Raw genomic sequence first — 20,363 nt, forward strand, 5'->3', positions numbered from 1 at the left:
AGCGTCGCACTAAGACGACGAAATCACAAAAGGAAAACCTAATTCGATGTGAAAATCACTTATTTAAATAAAAGGGAAGGAGAAAAACGATTTAGAAGGGTGAATTGGGATCAAAAATTGACCCTAAACCACCCTTCTTTGGTGGATGAAGGAGAAGAAATTAGGGTTTCAGCTCATAGAAGAGAGAGGGAGAGGGGAAGAAACAAATTTTTTTTTTTTATAAATGACTCCCTTATTATGAGACGGAGGGAGTAGTAAGTTTTCTTTAAAAAAAAAGTAAGTTTCTTACACAATGAAAATAGTGCAGGTACCCGTGTCAAACACAAAATAATTTTCTTCTTTTTAATTATTATTTATCTATCTTTGTGAAAAAAATTATTATTTATCTATCTATTTTTAATCATTAAATGAAATTATATTTTTTGTAATTCATTAGATTAAAAGACATAGACCATTGTGCACTTAGACTAACATCCTATCACTACCAAAAAAATATTTCACTACCAAAAAGACTAACATTCTATCACAACTGTTTTCATTTGTCTAGTCCCCGTCTCCATCCTTACATGTCTCCACAAGGATCTCGTCAAAATAAAATAAAAAAGTAAAATTTTAATCATATCAATATTGAGGCATTCTTCCATAGTCATAAATACAAATAAATAGTGTTTGGTCACACACATAAAAGTGTCATTTCTTGAAATACTAAATCATTTTACTATCAATTTCTTTTTCATTATTAAAAAAAATCTTATAATGTGTGTGCCCAAACACTATGCATTTGTGTTTGTGACTATAAAAGAATTTCTCATCAATATTTGTACGCTATTAAAATTGATTTAAATAACTATATTAAATAAAAACTTAAATTTGGTCCTCATTTTTATAAAAATAAATGAAGTCTTTGACCTAACACTTAAAAAAAAGGGTTTTATTTATTAAAAGTTAAGTTATTTTAGATATTTCACATGTATTAAGAAGTTATTAATGTAATTAATTTTATCAATTTTATGAATATCCTAAAATGACTTAGTATAATTTAAGATAATTTTCTTTCAAAAACAACTCACTATAAATGTCAAATGCTAATAAATGACGAAATTAATTTATTTTTTTTAGAAGAAATGACGAAATTATTTGGTGGACGTGGTTGGAATTAAAAAAAAAAAAAATTCTTATGGCACCAACCAAATATCAATGAAACCTCAATAACAGAAAACGGTTACGGAATCAAAGCTCAATAGTCAAATCTTCCTCACCATTTCCTTCAAACTCGTAATTCAATCACTATAAACATTTTGCCGCCTAATTCTTTCTCCTCCGCCGTAAATGACCACCGTCAAATCCCTTCCACCGTCATGTAGCACCGCCGTGTACCGTAAGGTCCAATGCCGACAATTTGCGTCGGAGAACCTAGGGTTTTCTACACTCAATGCGGCTAGATCGTGCCGCAGTCGGAGAAGCTTGACACTCCTCTACGACCGTGCGAGATCAAAGGAATACACATTGAAGCCAATTAAGGCTAAGAACGATTCTGAATCGTCTTGCACGGATAATAACAGTGCTTCGTTTTCTGGTACTATTTATTTTATTCTTTCTTTTCAATTCAGATTCTTTTTCACTTTGTAGGATTGAAAAGCTTTCCAGATCTAGAATCTCGAATCTTCAATGTCTTTTTGTGAAATGCTATTCGTATTTTGTATTTGTACTATATGTTTGAGTTTTAAGTAATTTCAATTTCAATTCAATTTCAACGATCATTATACCATCGTATTAGGTGAATTGTCTCATTCAAGAATCTAGAACATTTTTTTTATGATTTTAATCAAATTAAACTAAAATAAATGTCATTTAGTTGAATGATATAATAATAAATAATTATTAGGAAAGAAAGATGGAGAAGTAAGAGATTCCTATTGAACCATATAAAATAAAATATGTACAGCTATGTGGGTCACACATTCACAATTCAGTAACGTGTAGCTACAGAAAATTATGTAATTTATACTGTGGCAATTGGCCAAATAATCAACTTAAAATCGATGCATCTGTTTGCAGATTGAAAAAACAGATTCTCAATTAGTTCTCAGGAGTTAATAAGTGCTACCGTTTTGATTGTTCATTTTTCAGGTAAGGCGTCATGAATCACAATCACAAGTAATAGGATGAGTGATTAGTGATGTATAGTTGTTTCTGTTTATCATTTTTCTTTTTCCTATGTTTTCGTCCTCATCTATTAAGATAAGATTTGAGTGTTTCTGTGTCATTTGGTTTCAGCTGTCAATGAAACTGGAAATTTGGTCAGCTTGGTTGAATTGTTTTTGTATAGCAAGCATTGAATTTTGATGCATATGTACAAACAGTTGACTTTTTTTTGTCATTTTGTGTTTGGCTTAGAGTAGTGATGGGGTAAATGATGATTACAGTTTTTGACTGATTTATTATCTAACTAGGTAAAAATCTCCACCAGATGTCAAATATTGGGAACTCGACGAATATTTTGTGGCATGATTGTCCAATTCAAAAACGTGATAGACAGCAGCTGCTTCAGCAAAAAGGATGTGTTATATGGCTAACTGGTCTCAGTGGTTCAGGTTTGTGATTTTTTAGGTTGTTACTGTCCACAAATGTCTGCTTGCGAAAATAAAGCACAATTGTGCAGCAATATAAGTAGATTCTTTGCGAAATGGCTGCAGCAATATAAGGTAGTGAAACTTTGCAAAAATAAAGCACAATATAGGGTAGATTCTTGTCTAACTATTCTTACTTCTTACAGCAATTGCTGCTGCGCTTTAAGTAGCATTTTAAGTTGGATTTATCTTACATATTTTGTTTATTTTCATTCATATTTGTGTCATTTTATACATTTAGTGTTTCTGTTTTGGCACTTGCTGAGTTGGTATGAACATAGTGGTAATATTCCTTTGCAAATGGCTGTATCTTCTCATGACCAAGTGGTCAAGCAAAAAAATCATCTCAACATTTCAGAAAACAACTGTTCTTTCTACTCTACTCTCAATTCTCTCTACTTTATCGGAATTCATTCTCAATTATGAGTTCCCTGCCTAATGGGCTTTTAACGGAGTCCTCCTTAAAATCCAAATTCTCATCTCAACTGTTATTAGACCATCAAGCTGGAGATTACCCGTGGATAAGGCATAATTGTTCTTGAAATGCAGACAAAACGGCCATACAGCTGAATCTGCTAGAATGAGAGCAGTCTATTCAAAAAAGCGCGATGAATCTAAAATAATGGAGTTGGGTTTTGATTAACTCACGAAAAGCTTATTGACAATGAGCGGTATGCTTAGGACTCGATAGGAACTACTTCAATGAATTCCTAGGAATTTTCAGCGACCACCGCATTATACTTGGAGGATCTCGATCTCAACCTAGAACTGTTTGTTATTCATCAAGGGTTCGAAAACTGACTTCGACAGATTTGATGGGTTTAACCAGCTTCATCCGGAAGGAACAACTGCAAGCAAATTGGGGAACCCACAAGCTGAAGTCCGAACGTGAGCCTGAGAATTACTAGAAATGCTTAGGGAAAGATCAAGTTTCCTCCATTTGACGGAGTGGTTGTACAAGTGTGAACATTTCGTCTCCAAAGACAACACCCACCTGAATCCAAGGTACAGTTGACTTCAATTCATCTTGATTGTAGGGCTTGGTGATGGAGGCACCTTAATTATGTGAGGACTAGGTTTAATATCATTCCAAACTGGCGACATTATATCTCTGATGTTACGTAGTGTTTTGGAGACACACAGGAAGTGTGTGCAATTTCCCTAATAGCAGCAAGCAACACATCAAATTGTCCTGTACGCCGGGTCTAATAAATCTGTGATGAATATCAATACCAATGTGCAAGTCCACAAAATTAAGTCTAAAACACAAAGTACTAGAAGTTTCAATGCATCAGAAATGGATGAAAAGATGGAAAAAGTTGTATTATGTATGTTATGTGACGAAACTTTTACTGTGTCACAATTTTAAACATAAAAACACTCAATTCTTAGTGATAGAGATGGTGAGGAGGAGCCAAAGTGTGAAAGCAGTCCATCGAGTTTGGATACTGCAGAAATTGAACAGTTGCTAGTGTCCATAAAGGCTTTGATTAGAGTCTCAAATTATTGAAAAAAGATTGTAAGTGGCCCCTATAGGTCGAAGATTTCCTACCATTAGTAGATGACAGTGGCATTACGAATTATCTCTTAGACCTTCATGTAGTTAAGACATTAAGTTGTAAATTAGAGAACATTAGGCTATTGACAGTCCATGTGATTGATGAAATGTTGGCAGATGCCTCATATAGCTATAGAAGGTTTTCTTGGCAGCTTCAACAACCTAAATTTACCTCTGAGGTGATGGTGTTGCCTTGGAGGTGCAGTGAGTTGGTTCTGGGAGCACAGTGCTTACCCAAGATTGACGCAATCATATGGAATTTTTCAACGCTCCAGGGCAACCCGGTGCACTGAAGCTCCCGCATACGCAGGGTCTGGGAAGGGTTCCCACCATTTGGTGTATTGTACGCAACCTTACCCTGTTTTTACACAAGAGGCTGTTTCCAGGACTTGAACCCGTGACCTTACAGTCACATGACAACAACTTTACCAGTTGCGCCAAGGTTACCCCTCAATTTTTCAACGCTCCAATTGATTTTTTTTTCTTTCTAGGGAGGAAGCTAAATGCCTAACTCTGTTTTGAAGATTTCCAAACCTTCCAGCAGCAATTTAATCAATATAGCAAGCTTCTATTTTAGATGATGCACAGTTAGTGTTTTGTCTGCATAACTACATCAGCAACCAAGTCATTCTGGCTGCCAATGATAGTGGCAACTCAATCAGCATGGTTGTATAGTAGTTACTAGTTATGTGGATCCTGACTTTAGGGTCAAATATGTTTAGTACCTATAAAATTATTAACTTTTGTTTTTAGTTCCCATAATGTTTTGTTGACTTAAATCCCCAGAATATTTTTCGTAGTTTTTAAGATCTTGGGTTCGCTCTTTGTTCTCCTTGGGACTATGTTCATGTGATTGATTTGGAGAATTTGAGGATTTTTTTTTATCTTAAAAACCCTAAATTCCAATATTTAATATTTTTTCAATTATAAATAATAATAATAATATGTGTTAATAACTCAGAAACCTTCTACATCATTACAAAAGTCCACATGGCAAGTGTCATGTGGACTTTTGTTAGCCACATAGGCTGGGATTTAATAGAAGGGATCAAAAGTGTTGATGAAAAATATTTAGGGGACTAAAATTCGGGAAAAAAATTATAAGGACTAAAAATGGAAGTTGGTGATTTTATAAAGAATAAAAACATAATTAACCCCAGGCTTAATTAATGATTTGGTCCCTTAAGTTATTTGTTGGTTACATTTTGGTCCCATAAGTTATTAACGTTACAATTTGTTCCCTTAAGTTATGTGTTGGTTACGTTTTGGTCCCATAAGTTATTAACGTTACAATTTGGTCCCTTAACTTATTTTTTGGTTTCGTTTATTAGCAAGGCTTGGAATGAACTATCTCAGCTCTAAGGGCCATCAACGATCAATTCCGATGCATCCCCTCCTAATTCAGATGTTCTCAGCTTGCTCCTAGTCGCCCAGCTGATTTTATTTCAAAAGCCACATTCTGATGTTCTCCACCTGTCACAGTTCTGAGTTCCCTGCCCAGAGTGTTGGGTTTTACTGGAATCCTCCCTAAAATTGAAATTCCTGTCTCACACCGTTACTTATCCCTGCCTGACATGTTAGAGTAAATACAACAATTGGCAAATGGATTTCCTGTTTCTAAATTTTTCTCTTTTTGATGTTGTATGAAAATTGAAATCCGTGAGTTTAATTTATCGAGAGATGTCTAGCTAAATGATTACTCCTCATTCTTTTAGATACCATATGCACACCCTCGAGTTCTGCACTCACTAGTCATTATTTTTTTTTAAAGAAGACTCACTAGTCATTAATTTCAGGAAAAAGTACTCTTGCATGTGCTTTGAGTCAAAGCTTGCACTCCAGAGGAAAACTGACTTACATCCTTGACGGTGACAATATTCGGCATGGTCTAAACCGTGATCTTAGTTTTAGAGCAGAAGATCGTTCAGAAAACATACGAAGGATTGGTGAGGTTCTATTTTCTTCAATAAATATATGTACACTGGATTTCTTGGCTTCATAAATGTTTTCTCCTATATGTTCCAATTATATCTTATTTTGAAAATTTCAGGCGAGGTTGCAAAACTCTTTGCAGATGCCGGTGTTATTTGCATCACTAGTTTAATATCACCCTATCAAAAGGATAGAGATGCTTGTAGAGCACTACTGCCAGAAGGGGATTTCATTGAGGTATGTTCTCGTTATTGTGGTGATCAAAATAATGCAGGTAGTTTGGCAGGTACTGTACAATTATAAAACAAAAAGAGGTTCTTCATAGCTAATACAATGCTCACTTGTTGCAGGTTTTCATAGACGTGCCACTACATGTGTGCGAAGCTAGGGACCCAAAGGGCCTCTACAAGCTTGCTCGTGCAGGAAAGATCAAAGGTATATTGGTAAAACTTTTCATATTAGTACTTGCAATCCAATTTTGTATCATCTGCCAATGGGGTGCTATGACTGCTGTGTTTGTTATTTTATAATATTAGCATCAGCAGTTCAGCTATATATGCCATGCTTAATTTTTTTTAATTTCTAATCAACATTGTGGAGTACCTGTTCCTGTATTGGGGTTGAATTGTGTATTTGTATGCTGTAGGTTTCACTGGTATAGATGATCCATATGAACCACCCTGTTGCTGTGAGGTTTGTATTTTGTATTTTTCATCTTAGTTATGTCAAAGATGAAGAGAATAGCAATAGGAAAGAATTGTTACACTAATTTTTTTCAGTGCCATTTTGACATGGTTAATAGTACCTCAATTATGGCTGGCAACTGGCAAGATATAGGTTAAACAACGAAGAATCTTTTACTGATAAGCTAGTAACACTGTAACAGGTTATTAGTCCGTTTACTAAGATATTACAACTTCATCATTACCGTAAAAAAAAATTGAGTCATCATTTACTGGTTTAAAGATGGTGTTTAAATAATATTGCCAAATAGGAAAAGAAATAACTCACCGACTCATAATTGAAATGTTGTAGTTCTACTTGCATTGGTCCAACTTTGAAGGGAAAACTGTTGTCTTTTGCTGAACTTTCGCCTCTGGGATTCCATTCAATGTTTTTTTCTTCCATTTAACTGATTTCACTTTTTGTTTTCATTTGTAAAGTCTGCTTTCCTTATTTTGCAGATAATATTACAACAGAAAGGAAGTGACTGTAAGTCCCCTAAAGATATGGCAGAAACAGTGATATCCTATTTGGAGAAGAGCGGGCATCTGCAGGCCTGACTTTGCTTTAGAGGGGCCTTTCTTTTTTGTTTGCTTTAATGGGGTTTTAAAGGGTCCTTTCTTGTAGCTTGTAGTTAAATTGTGTAGATTTTGGCACATAAAAAGTTGTTCCTTCCAGCTGCAAGGAAATCATCGTTTCCTGTACATCTGCTTCGGTACTAAATCAATAATGCGGAGCCATGAGGAAGAATTTATAAGTTGGTGCTGATTGACATAAGCACATAGGAAGAAAGGATTTAGTATATGTGATTTGTATCTTTTAGCCAATAATGGATGTTTGGAATGTATAGCGCCGTGTAGGTGTAATATGCAACTAGGGAGTTCTTGTTATTCTTATGATTTCTGTGGTACCGATGCCTGGTACTGCCGAGGGATTCAGATTATATTGAGATACATGAAATGACCCAGTAAATTATTCTTCAAAGTTAACTAGTTTTGGTTGACCTTTACACCTTTGAAAATTGTGTAGCTATTAATTTAAAATGCTATAGTGGATAGAAAGTTACTTTTTAACAAAAAAAAATTATTGTTCTTGGGTGATCCCGAGTTTGGGGTGCTTTTGAAATGGTGAACGAAGTACTTATGATTTGGTAAGCCTTATTCCTCTCTTGGTTCTTGTTTATTGGTATTGAAGTTTGAACAACAAAGTAATAGCATGTTTGTTTGTTTGTGCCATGACGAGACTGTGGGTGCATTGTATTCGAAGATACACTTTGCAACTTCTACTTTTCACGTCAAAATTTGTCTCGAAACGCACAAATCAAAACATGACCGTAGTTCCAAACAATACAAAGACAGTCAGTAAGTGCAGAATCAATAGTAATGAAATCAAGAGCAGGAAAGAAAAATAATAAATTAGGTTGCAATGCTATAAGTAGGCATGGCAACAGAACCCGTACCCGCGGGTACCCACCCGAACCCGCCCCAATTTTGACGGGGAAAATCCGCTTTGACTGGGTTTGGGTTTGGGTTTGGGTTTGGGTTTTCCCCGATTTTAAAGGATGGGGGTGGGGCGGGTAATGGGGAAACATGTACCCACCCTGAACCCGTCCCCGAACCCGCCCCGATTATATTAAATTACATAATTACCCCTATTTTAACTTGTATATTTTATATAGGTGAAATATTAATGTTTATATTATAACTTGTATATTTTATATAGGTGAAATATTAGCTAGTGGCGTTACTTCCCTCTTTGAAGATGGTCAATAGTATTTTGAGAAAAGAGAAAGAAAGAAGACTACATTGGTGGTGGCAGCTTATCTAGCTACTTTTGTTAGCAATTTCAATGAACAATGATTTTTATCTACTTAGTTAGCAATTTCAATGAACAATGATGTAGAATATTTTTGGTTATGTGGTTGTTTTGATGGCAGTTTTGGAATATTGGTTTGGTTATGTCGTTGTTTTGATGGTAGTTTGGAATACTCTTATCTACTAGTACAATATTATGTGGTTTTGATAAATTTCATATTGGTTTTGATAATTTGGATTACGAATTGTTTGGTTGCTGCACTTTATTTGAAATAATTTTTTTGTATGTTCGGACGAATTTTGGGTTCATGATATATGTTCTAGTTTTGGCCAAGGGATTATGTTTATTAAAAATCTGAATCCACTGCGGGTATGGGGGCGGGGCGGGGATACCCGAACCCATTTGGGATGGGGTTTGGGTTCAATTATTCATCCCCGTTGGGGTACGGGGCGGGGAACGGGGCTTTATCAGGGAATTGGGTTTGGGGATGGGGTAGGTAAAAACCGTCCCCGCTCCGCCCCATTGCCATGCCTAGCTATAAGATCAATATGTTCTCAAAAGGGTGTGACTGAATAAACACTTCAAGGATAATATATGTGGTTTTAAAGCCTTGTCTATCGTGAGCATTGAACGTGTTACGTCACTCAACAAATTTTCCCAGTCTTTGACTGTTTGGTTTGAAAAAATGCTGGACTCGTAGGTTGAACTGGTTGATGGTTTTCTTCCATCTTCACTTATCTTAGTCTAGAAGAACAAGAAAATTGGGTGCAATATTAACAAGAAAAGCTTCCGTAATAATTCATCTCATACCATATCATTTCAATTATAAATAAAATTAATAAGATTTGCTAAATGATTAAGAGTTCCTAGAATACTAGTTTACATCAGAAAGAGGCATAAAATACAATATCACCTCGTCTTTGCATATGATTATAAACAGACAAGAAGCATAGAACAAATGGCATGGTTACAGACACCGTAGCAGACATGACAATATGGAAAGTATTAGACCATCTCCTTTCTTGAAGAGCCCAACGTGTATTGACAAAGTGAGCAACACCATCCACCATCATTGCTACCACATTTGTCATCATCATTGAACATCAATGTGTGCTTGTTGAAGAGGGATGAGTAATAATATTGTTGTGATGATGATTGAGAAAAGGTAGGTATAATAAAGGAAGGGAATTGATTCTAGGTTTGTGCTTACGGAAATGGCAGTTTATAAAGAGACGTTGTTTCCGGGATGTTTCCTCATTTTTATCTTTTGTTTTTAAAGGAAACGGTTTTTTTTAGAGTAACTTATATACAAGGGGAAGTTATTTATTATCCGTAATTTGATGTATGTGACGAGGATGCTTGTTGGATAAATCAAAGCAGAAACGATTTGAGTACAATTTGTTTTCAATTTTAAGGAAAATTTATTTTAAATTCAGCTACAGTTTAAATCTTAAAAGGAGTTTGTTTCAAATATACTAAATTTATTCGATTAATGAACTGTTTTGGAAAGATAAGGATGGCAGTTTATTTTAGAGGATGAGGATAAGAGTTTTATTCTCAAATATTTTAAAAACATGTTTCGTTAATATTATTTTCTTTTTAAAATGTTTGGTTAATATTATAATATAATATTCTCAAAAACTTTATAGTTGGGAGGTTAATAGTTTTTTTTAAAGAAGTGGGCAGTTTTTTTATTTTTATTTTTTTAAAAAAAGGAAGCGGGGATTGTTACACTTAAAATTATTCTCATATGAAAATTTTATTCCCACCCTTTTATTCAGGAAAGTTTTATATTCTCAAAAATATTTTGGGTCCGTTGAGCTTAAGTAAAACAACTTATGTAAATGAATAAGTTTTTATGTACTATCTGAAATGGCAGTTAACTGTTGTTCACTCATCCAACAACAATTACCTCTCATTCCATACATGTTGATATACCATGCAGCTCACTTGTACTACACTAATCACTCACCACCTTTCATACCCTCTTCCATCCATTCCGTCCAAAAAGTTTACTTATTTATTTATTTTTTGCAAAAAGTGTGTCAAAATATTGAAGAATGATTGCTAAAAGATTTCTACCCTCATTTGACTTTATGTGATTACCAATCTAATTTTTAGCTTTAATAAGCTGGAAGGGAATAATTTGATTATGAGGAATGTTTTGATTGATTAAAAATCAGGAATTATAAAGTGTGTTAGGATTGTGATTTTAATCATAATGATAAATCATTGATATTCTCTATCTATTTCTCTATTTTATAACAAGTTCCTTTTTAAGGACAAGGTGTTCATTTGGTATTTCATATTTCCTCTCATAATACATGAACGTGTTTCAAAATAATAATCAAACTTATTTTCATGGTTAATAATCATTGAGACCCTTTGAGTGCAACCTTATTGTCACAAAACTCTCGATTATTCTCATGTTTTGATTGTCTTGTATAACCTCATTTGATCCAATACCAAACTTCACATTTTGGTACTTCATTTGATATTTGATATAAAATTTAATAACAATGAGATGAGATCATATTAGAACATAAATTCATATAAAATAGAAATTAGACTTGGGTTTGATCAAGATTCCATCATTAGATTATTCTAACAATTTCAAGACTAGAAAAGTCTACTCGCACATGATCATAGTAGAGCTGAAATATAAGTTGTTGGAACAAAAGCTTAAGAAAAATGCAGGAAATTGATTTCATAAATGAGGTCTATTTATAGTTACTTTGGCACTGCAACGGACGAAACGGTCGTGCTTGACCAGGCACGGGTCGTGCTCAATTTTTTGTTTTGCACAGGAAAATCCTACGATCGACGCACGGGTCGTGTGCTTGGGCGCACGAGCCGTACCAGATTCTCTGAATTTTGAAAATTCTTCATTTTCTTCATTATTTGATCATGAAAATAAAAACTAACACTTTGTAGTAAAATAGCTCTAAATTAAAACTAAAATTCCACAAATTTTATTTAATTCAAAGACTAAAAACACTATAAATTAAGACTTATCAAGGAGCACAAATATGTTCGCAAGTGTAGAAGCAAATGTGAGTCTATTACTATTCAAGATATATTTTGGGTTCATCCTGAATTTGCTATGTTGTTTAATGTAACGCCCCATTTCTATTAAAGCGATAAAACACGCGAATATAACAAATATTCAAGAAATAGACGCTACGTCTCATCTAAACAACAACCAACATGCATATATAATAATATCTCAACAGTCACAGTGGAATACAAACATATATCTCCATCAATACATATGCCATGGTCAATAACATCAACATAAAATTCTCCAAAACTCAACAATGAGTACATCTCCAAAATAAAATAGTCCAACAAAACTAGGACACCGACTCAACCTAATCAGAGCCCTAAACTACGACGCCAGAATGATAACGGAGGCTAGCTCCCGCTATCCAAACATCCACCAAGCAACTCACCAAGCGACTAAACCTGCACAACGTCTACCCATCCATACAGACAGGTAGGCGGTCGAAACCACTGGGGGTAAGCATTACATTAACCATAATCAACATATAAAAACATAGCATTCAAGGATTCATACATATCACATATACATAACCATCCCTACTAGAATACTAGCATCACATGATCAATATCCCCCATTACTTGCACCTCAAGCTATCATAGCATAACAGACATATTCAATCTCTAATCAAGACATCGACACAAGCTCATCATTTATCAATAACAATCAATGAAATGATTACTCACCTCATTCTTCACTTAGCATACTTAACTCAACAAGTACAATTCATCATTTCAAAGTTATAAACAAGTAATCATCATCATCAAAGAAATCAACACATCATATGCGTATATACATATACAAATCTCACATCATCATTATTATCAAAATAATTATCTTCAATTGATTCACCAAGTGTATAAGCACACACAAGTAATACATGCAGTTAGAGCATAACTCAATCATTCACAACCGTCAACAAATCCACCAATGTACATATACACCAATCCACATAATCACAACATTCAACAATTTCACCAATGCACAAATTCACCAAGTCACATACTCAAATATGACAGGACTCATCAACTAATCAAATGCATGCAATGTTCTAGACTCCTCTAGATGCATGTGGTACCAAACTCCTCCAAGGTCGTCACCTTATGATGCAGCAAAAACATCATTATCAACGGCTATAATCAACGGCAATATGGATACAAGTATCCGGTCAACGGCAATATGGATATAACATCCGACACGACATATGATGCATGAACATATGACCCAATCCACAATGCATATGTTCACAACAATTCAACGGCTATAATCAACGGCTATATGTATATACACGCATTCATCATCAATCACATCAAAACTAGCATGTATAAACTCACCACCAACAATCAACGTCATTTTCATATAATGATTCAACAACATAATTCATCATCATGATTTAGCATATATGCATTCACCAATAATATCACCATCAATTAACATATATGCAAGTAATCAACATCAACAATATCATTACAACTCAACAACTCCATATAATTTCTCGCAATTCAAATAAAGGAGAAAATACAACACATTATGATAACCATCATATTCAACACCTAACAACCATTCACACATCTTCATATAATCATATCACACTATCCACAAAAGATTTGCCAAGTAATTGGACTTCAAGATTATTTTCGACAAGTTCGTCTCTAGTTTCACCATTTTAAAATAATTGAAGCAATTAAACCAAAACCAAGTAAACAAGATTCAATGCCTCAACTAAGTATACCTCTATGCTACTTATAAGTACAGTAGAGGATACAATTACGTTTCACCGGCCAAATGCGATGAAATCATGAAAATCACAAAATTCGTCTCACTTTATCACTTTTCAATAAACTTCCATTTTCAAATCAAAACAAGTTAGATCCATCACACCATCAGTTGAATACTCTAAAACACCTTAATTGAACTTAGAGAACATAAGTTTGAAGTTAAGAAACATTCCATAAAGTTTGGGTTGACTTAGAAATAGTTATGCGGAATTTTCGTAAAATTTCCCTAAGACCTCCTTGGAGTATTTTCCTCATAACTCACAAACCAAAAATCATTTTCAAGTCAAACCAAAGCCTCTGTAAAGCTAACAAAATTATCTACAACTTTCATGTTTACGTCAAAAGCCAAATCAAAACAGAAATGTGAGAAAAAGGCGCAAGAACACAGAATAGAGCGTATTGTCTGAACAGTAGCGCTTCTGAACAGTGCTTCTCAACAGTAGCGCTTCTGAATAGTGCTTCTGAACAGTAGCGTTTCTGAACAGTGGCAGATTTTCAACCTTCACGTTTTCGCGCATAAAAGTCAAACCGTTAATCCGTTTTTGACGCCGTTTTCGCCTATACGCTCCTGACACTTAGCTCTATCATAATCTACAGAAAAATTCAAGTTTCAACCATCCCAAAATCATTTCTCCCAAACCTCACATAATCATTTTTTTTGCAAAAACGCTTAAACACCGACATTTCACACGAAAACCCGTTTTCTCCCAAACAACTCGACTAACACAATCACAATATAAAAACAGAAATTCTACCAATTCCAATTCATCCAAAAACATCAAAAACTCAGTCAACAACCTCATATATCAAAATTTCATTTGGGTCCTTCACATGAAGAACTTAACACAAACTTCACCAATTTGAACAACAATAACAAATCTCATCATAATTCATCATTTCAATGATACCCATTGCATCAATTCATCAACAACACATGTTAAAACAACAACAACAACATTTGAACATGAATTCATCAACAATTCAACAACCACAACTTCATTCATCATCAATTTCTTACAAAAACATATCATGTTCATATCTACCCATTTTGACATACAAATTCAACAACAACAACACAATTAACATTCAATTCATGCATATAATCATGTCAACAAAATTAAGCATGAAATTCTACAACCAAAATCAAATTAAGCACTTAACCACAATTATGCAAAGAATTGGAGTAGAATTAAACTAAAGGATTATGATTAAAGCCTAACCCCTTACCTCAATTCTTCACAATCAACACTAAGGCTTCACTTTAGCTCCAATCCTTGAAGTTTGACCTCCATCTAGCCTTCTCTAGATCTCCTCTTCAAACCCTTGTCTTCTCTCTATCTCTATCTCTATCACTTCTCAATTGAAAATGAAAATGTTGGCAAAAACCTATTTCCTCTACCAACTAGAGCTTATATAGGTTCCATCTAATTGGGCTTAACTCACCACACCTTAATGGGCCTAACCCATTTCTATTCTAACCCACAAATGTTACTACTCACTTAACGGTAAAATGTAACACTAACGGTCAACTACCGGTAATTAAAATAAATTACTACAACTCCCTAGCACTTAGTAAAATAACCACTCTTACTAAGTACTAAAAATAATTCTCGACGCAATTACTAAATTACCCCTACTCTCAAAATGACCAAATACCCTTAAGTCCAAAATGACTAAAATACCCTTCTAACACTGAATTCTACAATTCACGACCAAAAATACACACAGAGGCAATTAATCACATAAGAGCACATATAACACACATAAATAAATAATAAAATAAATCTAGCGAAAAATCGGGCTGTTACATTTAACACTTTTCCAAATATTTTTATTATGGACTCTACATATAAAACCAACGTGTATAGAATGTCATTGTTTGAGATAATTGGGGTAACCTCAACCGAGAAACATATTATGTTGGTTTTACTTTTCTGATGTCTGAAAAAGATAAAAACTTCACTTGGGTTCTACAAATGTTGCATAATCTTCTGAAGTCTGCTGAGAACATGTGAAAGGTGATTGTGGGAGTGAGGATTAGGAAAAATATGAGTTTTTGAGTTGAAGAATAGTGAGTTTGTACGTTTTGTATTGGTTTATGGGTTGAAGAAGATATGTTTTTTTGGGTTATGAGTTGTTGTTATTGTTTGTTTTATGTGTTAGCTCTTTGATTCTCAAGAGAAAATAACCATGGTAATCCGAAGTATAACCGATAGATATGTAAAGTCTTGTCAAAATTTGTTTCATCCAAGGTACATTGTTATTCTTGATTAAATGAGTATTGGATTTATTGGTTTCTGAATTTTGACTTGTTGCCCACAAAAATTGACTTTTGATTTATAAGTGGAAACATTTACAATTTCTTGTTTATGGATAAGATTAAAAAATTAGAATGTTTAAGAAGTTTTTAAATCTACTTTTATAAATATTTGTGTTTTTAATAAGTGATTAAATAAATGTTGTGTGGAAATAAAAATTTGAAAATAATTAGATAAAAGGTCACTCATCATGTTACATCACCATGTTTATACAATTAGATACCATAAGGGGTTAAAATTGTAAATCTTATATATTAAGGATAAAATTTACTTTTTTAGGGGGTTAAAAATAGAACTCACCTATACGACGAAGATGAAAACATATTTAACCCCCCAAAAATGATGTTGTCAACATTCTAACTAATGGAATTATGGTTAATTTTCAAATGAATGTTATTGCCTAATTGATGACACTAGGTCATATAGAACTTTTGTTATAGTTTTTATGCAATTGTGGTTGAGTTCAGGTGATTATGCATGACTTAGAAACTACAAAAGGACGGATTTTATATGCTGAAGCAAGTGGGAAATCGTACTCCGATTTGCAGCATCGTAGTACGATTTGTGAGCAGTTTTGTGGCATTTTGTCTCGTAAAATTTCGTAGTACGATTTCCTTACATCGTGCTACGATTTCCGTACATCGTGCTACTATTTCGATGGCGCGTCGATTCAGGTTTGATATTTATGAGGCAATCGTACTACGATTTGGAGGATCGTACTACGATTTTGGCGTGAATCAGATTTTTATTATAAAAGCCAAGTTGTGTTCTGAGCCAAGGGTTGGAAATTTTGGCGAGAAAAACGTACTTTTGGAGCTGGAGATCTGGAGAGAAGGTTGGAGAGCATCAAAACTCGTATCCGGTTACCAATTTCATGTAATGAATCCTTCTTTTATATTAGTTATTTATGCTTTAGCCATGAGTAGCTAGATCCTTTGTGATTAGGTCAAGAGATGATTCTGTTCTAGCTCATGTTTATGTAACATGTAACTCTTAATCTTTATGAATGCCATTCTAGTTTATTCAGTATAAATCGTTCTTAATGCTTTTATGATTCTGACCAAATATAACTTATTTTAGAGTATATATGACTACTGACACTAGTGTGTAACTCTGACATATTTATACAGTTCAATCTAACGGACAATCTAGGGATGGAGTGTTGTTAGGTTTTGATAATTGAATTAACGGACTTAAAACATTTGATGATTATAGGTTCACCTAAGGGATTAGGGAATTATAATCAGAAAAGAGGGCTTAGGATCAAGGGATTGACATAAGCTATTTTGTTATTTTGTCGTTAACTTTATAGCGTTCGTAGACTTAAGAAACAGGTTGCTAATGAGCGATGAGCAGATGAATCGAATGACCTAGTCATCTCTCCATATAATTTCTCAAACCAATTTTACCTGAACCATTTTTATTTACATTTGCAATCCAAACCAATTGCCTCAGTGCACCCCCCATTTTACATACATCCTTAATAATAGCGTTACTACCGAGTAAAAGTTGAAACAGTCCCCGTGGATACGAATCTCATAAATTTTATTACTTTGATATAAGTTAGTACGCTTGCTAATTATGTAACACTAATATATATTGCCCACTATTAATGCATTGTGTCAAGTGCATTCATGCATCATGTTTAGCGTTTTTCAATGTTTCTTGACCACCGCTGCCAAACGTAAAACACACTTCAAAAGATTGGTCAAACCATCATAAAAATACGCCCTTGACAAATACAATTTAAGTGTGACAATAACAAATTCACGAGTCTAAAAATAAAACTTAAGATTAACCATTACAAAAGCATGGCAACTTCACAATATATTTATTTAGTTATTAAGTTCAATGCTAGCCTAACAACTTCACCTAACATTCATGAAAAATTCAATTCATCTAAAACAAGAAACGTCATAAAAACAAGTCCTTGGCAAATCCATTTTTAGTGTGACAATAACAAAATCATGAGTCCAAGCATAGAGTATAAGTTTAACCATTACAAAAACATGAGTAAAAAAAAACGACATGACTGTCATCTATTTATTGAGGTGTTACTAGCATAACATGAATATTCAAGATACCATTTATAATACACACAATAATTAACTATTTTTAAATGTGTTGGCACTTCAAAACTATCACATATTGTTTACCGTACCCAAACAATAATAATTATTGAGTTATTGAATAAGTGAATCAAATATTTTTTACATATTATCTTTACTGTATGTTATTTTATCTTTGATACAATTCGCATATTCAAATTTCTAACGAAATCTCTTCAGTTACATAACCTTTTATATTTGGATTCTAATTAACTAGGGATTAATTAATATACGTTTTTATCAAGTTTTAATCCACGTGGGCTCTTGATGATTGTTAGAAGTACTACTTAACTTTTCAATCTTAGCTACGCTTTTATCAAGTTTTAGTCCACGTGGGCTCATGATGATTGTTAGAAGTACTACTTAACTTTTCAATCTTAGCTTCTTAAGTTTCTTCTTGTTTTATTTTTAAATAAGTTCCACTTATTTCTGCTGCAATTTGGAAGCCTTTGTAATAATCAGCTTTGAAGCCGCCAATTATTTCCGTTTTACTTCCTGGAAATCTGTGCATAACTCCACCATTGACGGTGAAGTTGGGTGCAGTAACATAGCCCCCCTCAAAAGTAACATCCTTCCTCCCTCTGTGTTGGTAAATATTTAATCCTTTGTAGATAAAGTAAATATGCATATTTAAATTTTTTTATGCTTATATAATGGAATAACTTACTTATGGGCTTTCAGATAAAAATTATCTAATGTTAGAGAACAACTTGGCTGAATCCTACCCCATTTGGGTGTTGAAGGGTCAATCACTAGTTGTGCCTTAGCTTTAACCTCCTCTTTCTGGTAATTCGTGAAGATTGTGAAAATTGAATTTTCAGCTGGAGGAGAAGTGGCTGAAAGGCCAATGACATAACTATGCTCTTTTACTGGAAAGAGGAGACCGATTGTCTGTAAATAAATTAATGGATCTTGTTAGTAATGTAACACTTCATAAATTATGTGGACTATCTGTAAATAAATTAATGGATCTTGTTAGTAATGTAACACTTTATAAAAAAAAATTAATTAATATATATGTGAAGTGAAATTAGTCAATTCCGTTGAAAATATAAAGTCAGGTACATTAGTTTTCACCGTATACTAGCAGGGACAAATTTAGTATTAACTTTTTGGTGGGGTTAAAAAATTGTCTAATGAAATTAAACATTATGTATTATTTCACCCAAAATAACACTTTAAAAAAAAATAGTTTTATTTAGGTTAGTTTTATTTGCCCAATTCCATTTATAACTATAACAATTGGTAATTGGAAAAAAAATAAGTCATCAACCTCTTAAATATTTCATTCTTCCTACTGTTCTAATAAAATGCTCATCATTCACTTTTATTTTTTTTTATTCTAATCAATGTTTTAAAAATTGGATCGGGAATGGAATCAGAAAGACTTTGGGGTCATAGTTCCACTGATTGAACCATGTTTAAACTGGTTGATTAATTAGCATATCAAGGAACAAATAATTAAATTGCATTTCCTAAACGACTATTTTGACTCCACCTCTTAAAAAGGTACAAAAAAAGGACGCAAAAAGAAGAGTGAGGTATACACCAAATGATGGTTCGACTACTCGATCTCCATCTTTGTAGGAGCATATTAATTTCCAATTTTCAGATGGTCAAATGTCACAAACAAAGCCGTCATTTCCTAAAAGGAAAAGCGCTCGTATTGGTAATTCATCGCCTGCTACAGTTCCAAAGCCAAATCTGATTCCAAATCCAAAATTTACTCATATTTGATGAGATATTTTTGTTCATACGTCCATATATTGCCCTAATTGTGGATGACGTTGATAATCGTGACCAATATATCATTGACATTATGTAACTATGCCTATTATGTGTTATATGGTAGACAAAACACCGACAGTTTATGTGGATAATATTGCACCACATTTTATATAAATATGTCTACAGTTTATCTATAATTCATTTTGTTCTTTTTTTCATTTTATTTTATTCGTATATTTTATCTTGTATCTACTTCTATTAAGTGAATCGTGTCTCAAGATGGAAAAGTTGAAGGTCATGTCTGATATGAAGCTTGTAATAAGATGATTAAGATTTTTTTTAACCCATTGACAAGTTGGGTGAGTTGAAGACACAACTTGACCAATATTTTATTCATTTTGGTGAAAATCAAATTGGGTTTCATGTTTTTGTACATGTATCATGCATAAATTTGGGGAATGATAACGACAAATGAACTATTGATTATCATCCTGAGAAACATAAGGATGATGGTGATGTAATATCCATGTTTTTCTAGATGTTTGAAGATAATAAGCTATATTTATAGGTTCGTTCGAACTGCAAGTGCTTAAATTATGAGTAAAGTCAGTAGAGATTTGGTGCCATGTTGTGCAATATGTTGTCAATTTTTGTAATGTTGAATTTCAATCGTGTGTGTATTGTTACCGTAATGTTGAATGGTGTACTGTTA

The 20,363-nt window shown here is 33.6% G+C and overlaps 1 protein-coding gene across 7 annotated transcripts; it reads left to right on the forward strand.

The window, feature by feature from the left end:
* Positions 1 to 1,103: 1,103 nt before the first annotated feature.
* Positions 1,104 to 7,864, forward strand: APK4 (adenosine-5'-phosphosulfate (APS) kinase 4). 7 transcript variants are annotated; one of them, XM_085732474.1, is made up of 7 exons: positions 1,104 to 1,576; positions 2,454 to 2,594; positions 5,985 to 6,134; positions 6,239 to 6,357; positions 6,471 to 6,555; positions 6,767 to 6,813; positions 7,305 to 7,864. In XM_085732474.1, the coding sequence occupies exons 1-7, from the start codon at positions 1,330 to 1,332 to the stop codon at positions 7,401 to 7,403; spliced, it is 888 nt and encodes a 295-aa protein (XP_085588600.1). In that variant the 5' UTR covers positions 1,104 to 1,329; the 3' UTR covers positions 7,404 to 7,864. The 7 variants fall into 7 exon arrangements, with proteins under 7 accessions (XP_085588600.1, XP_085588601.1, XP_085588603.1 ...); XM_085732475.1 differs by having other exon boundaries at positions 1,154 to 1,576; positions 5,985 to 6,139; positions 6,244 to 6,357; XM_085732481.1 differs by having other exon boundaries at positions 1,208 to 1,576; positions 2,471 to 2,594.
* The last annotated feature ends 12,499 nt before the right edge of the window (positions 7,865 to 20,363 follow it).

This window comes from Medicago sativa, chromosome 8, assembly GCF_051527215.1.
Source record: "Medicago sativa cultivar Bolivia chromosome 8, Bolivia_mono, whole genome shotgun sequence".
In the NCBI taxonomy this organism is placed as follows: Eukaryota; Viridiplantae; Streptophyta; class Magnoliopsida; order Fabales; family Fabaceae; genus Medicago; species Medicago sativa.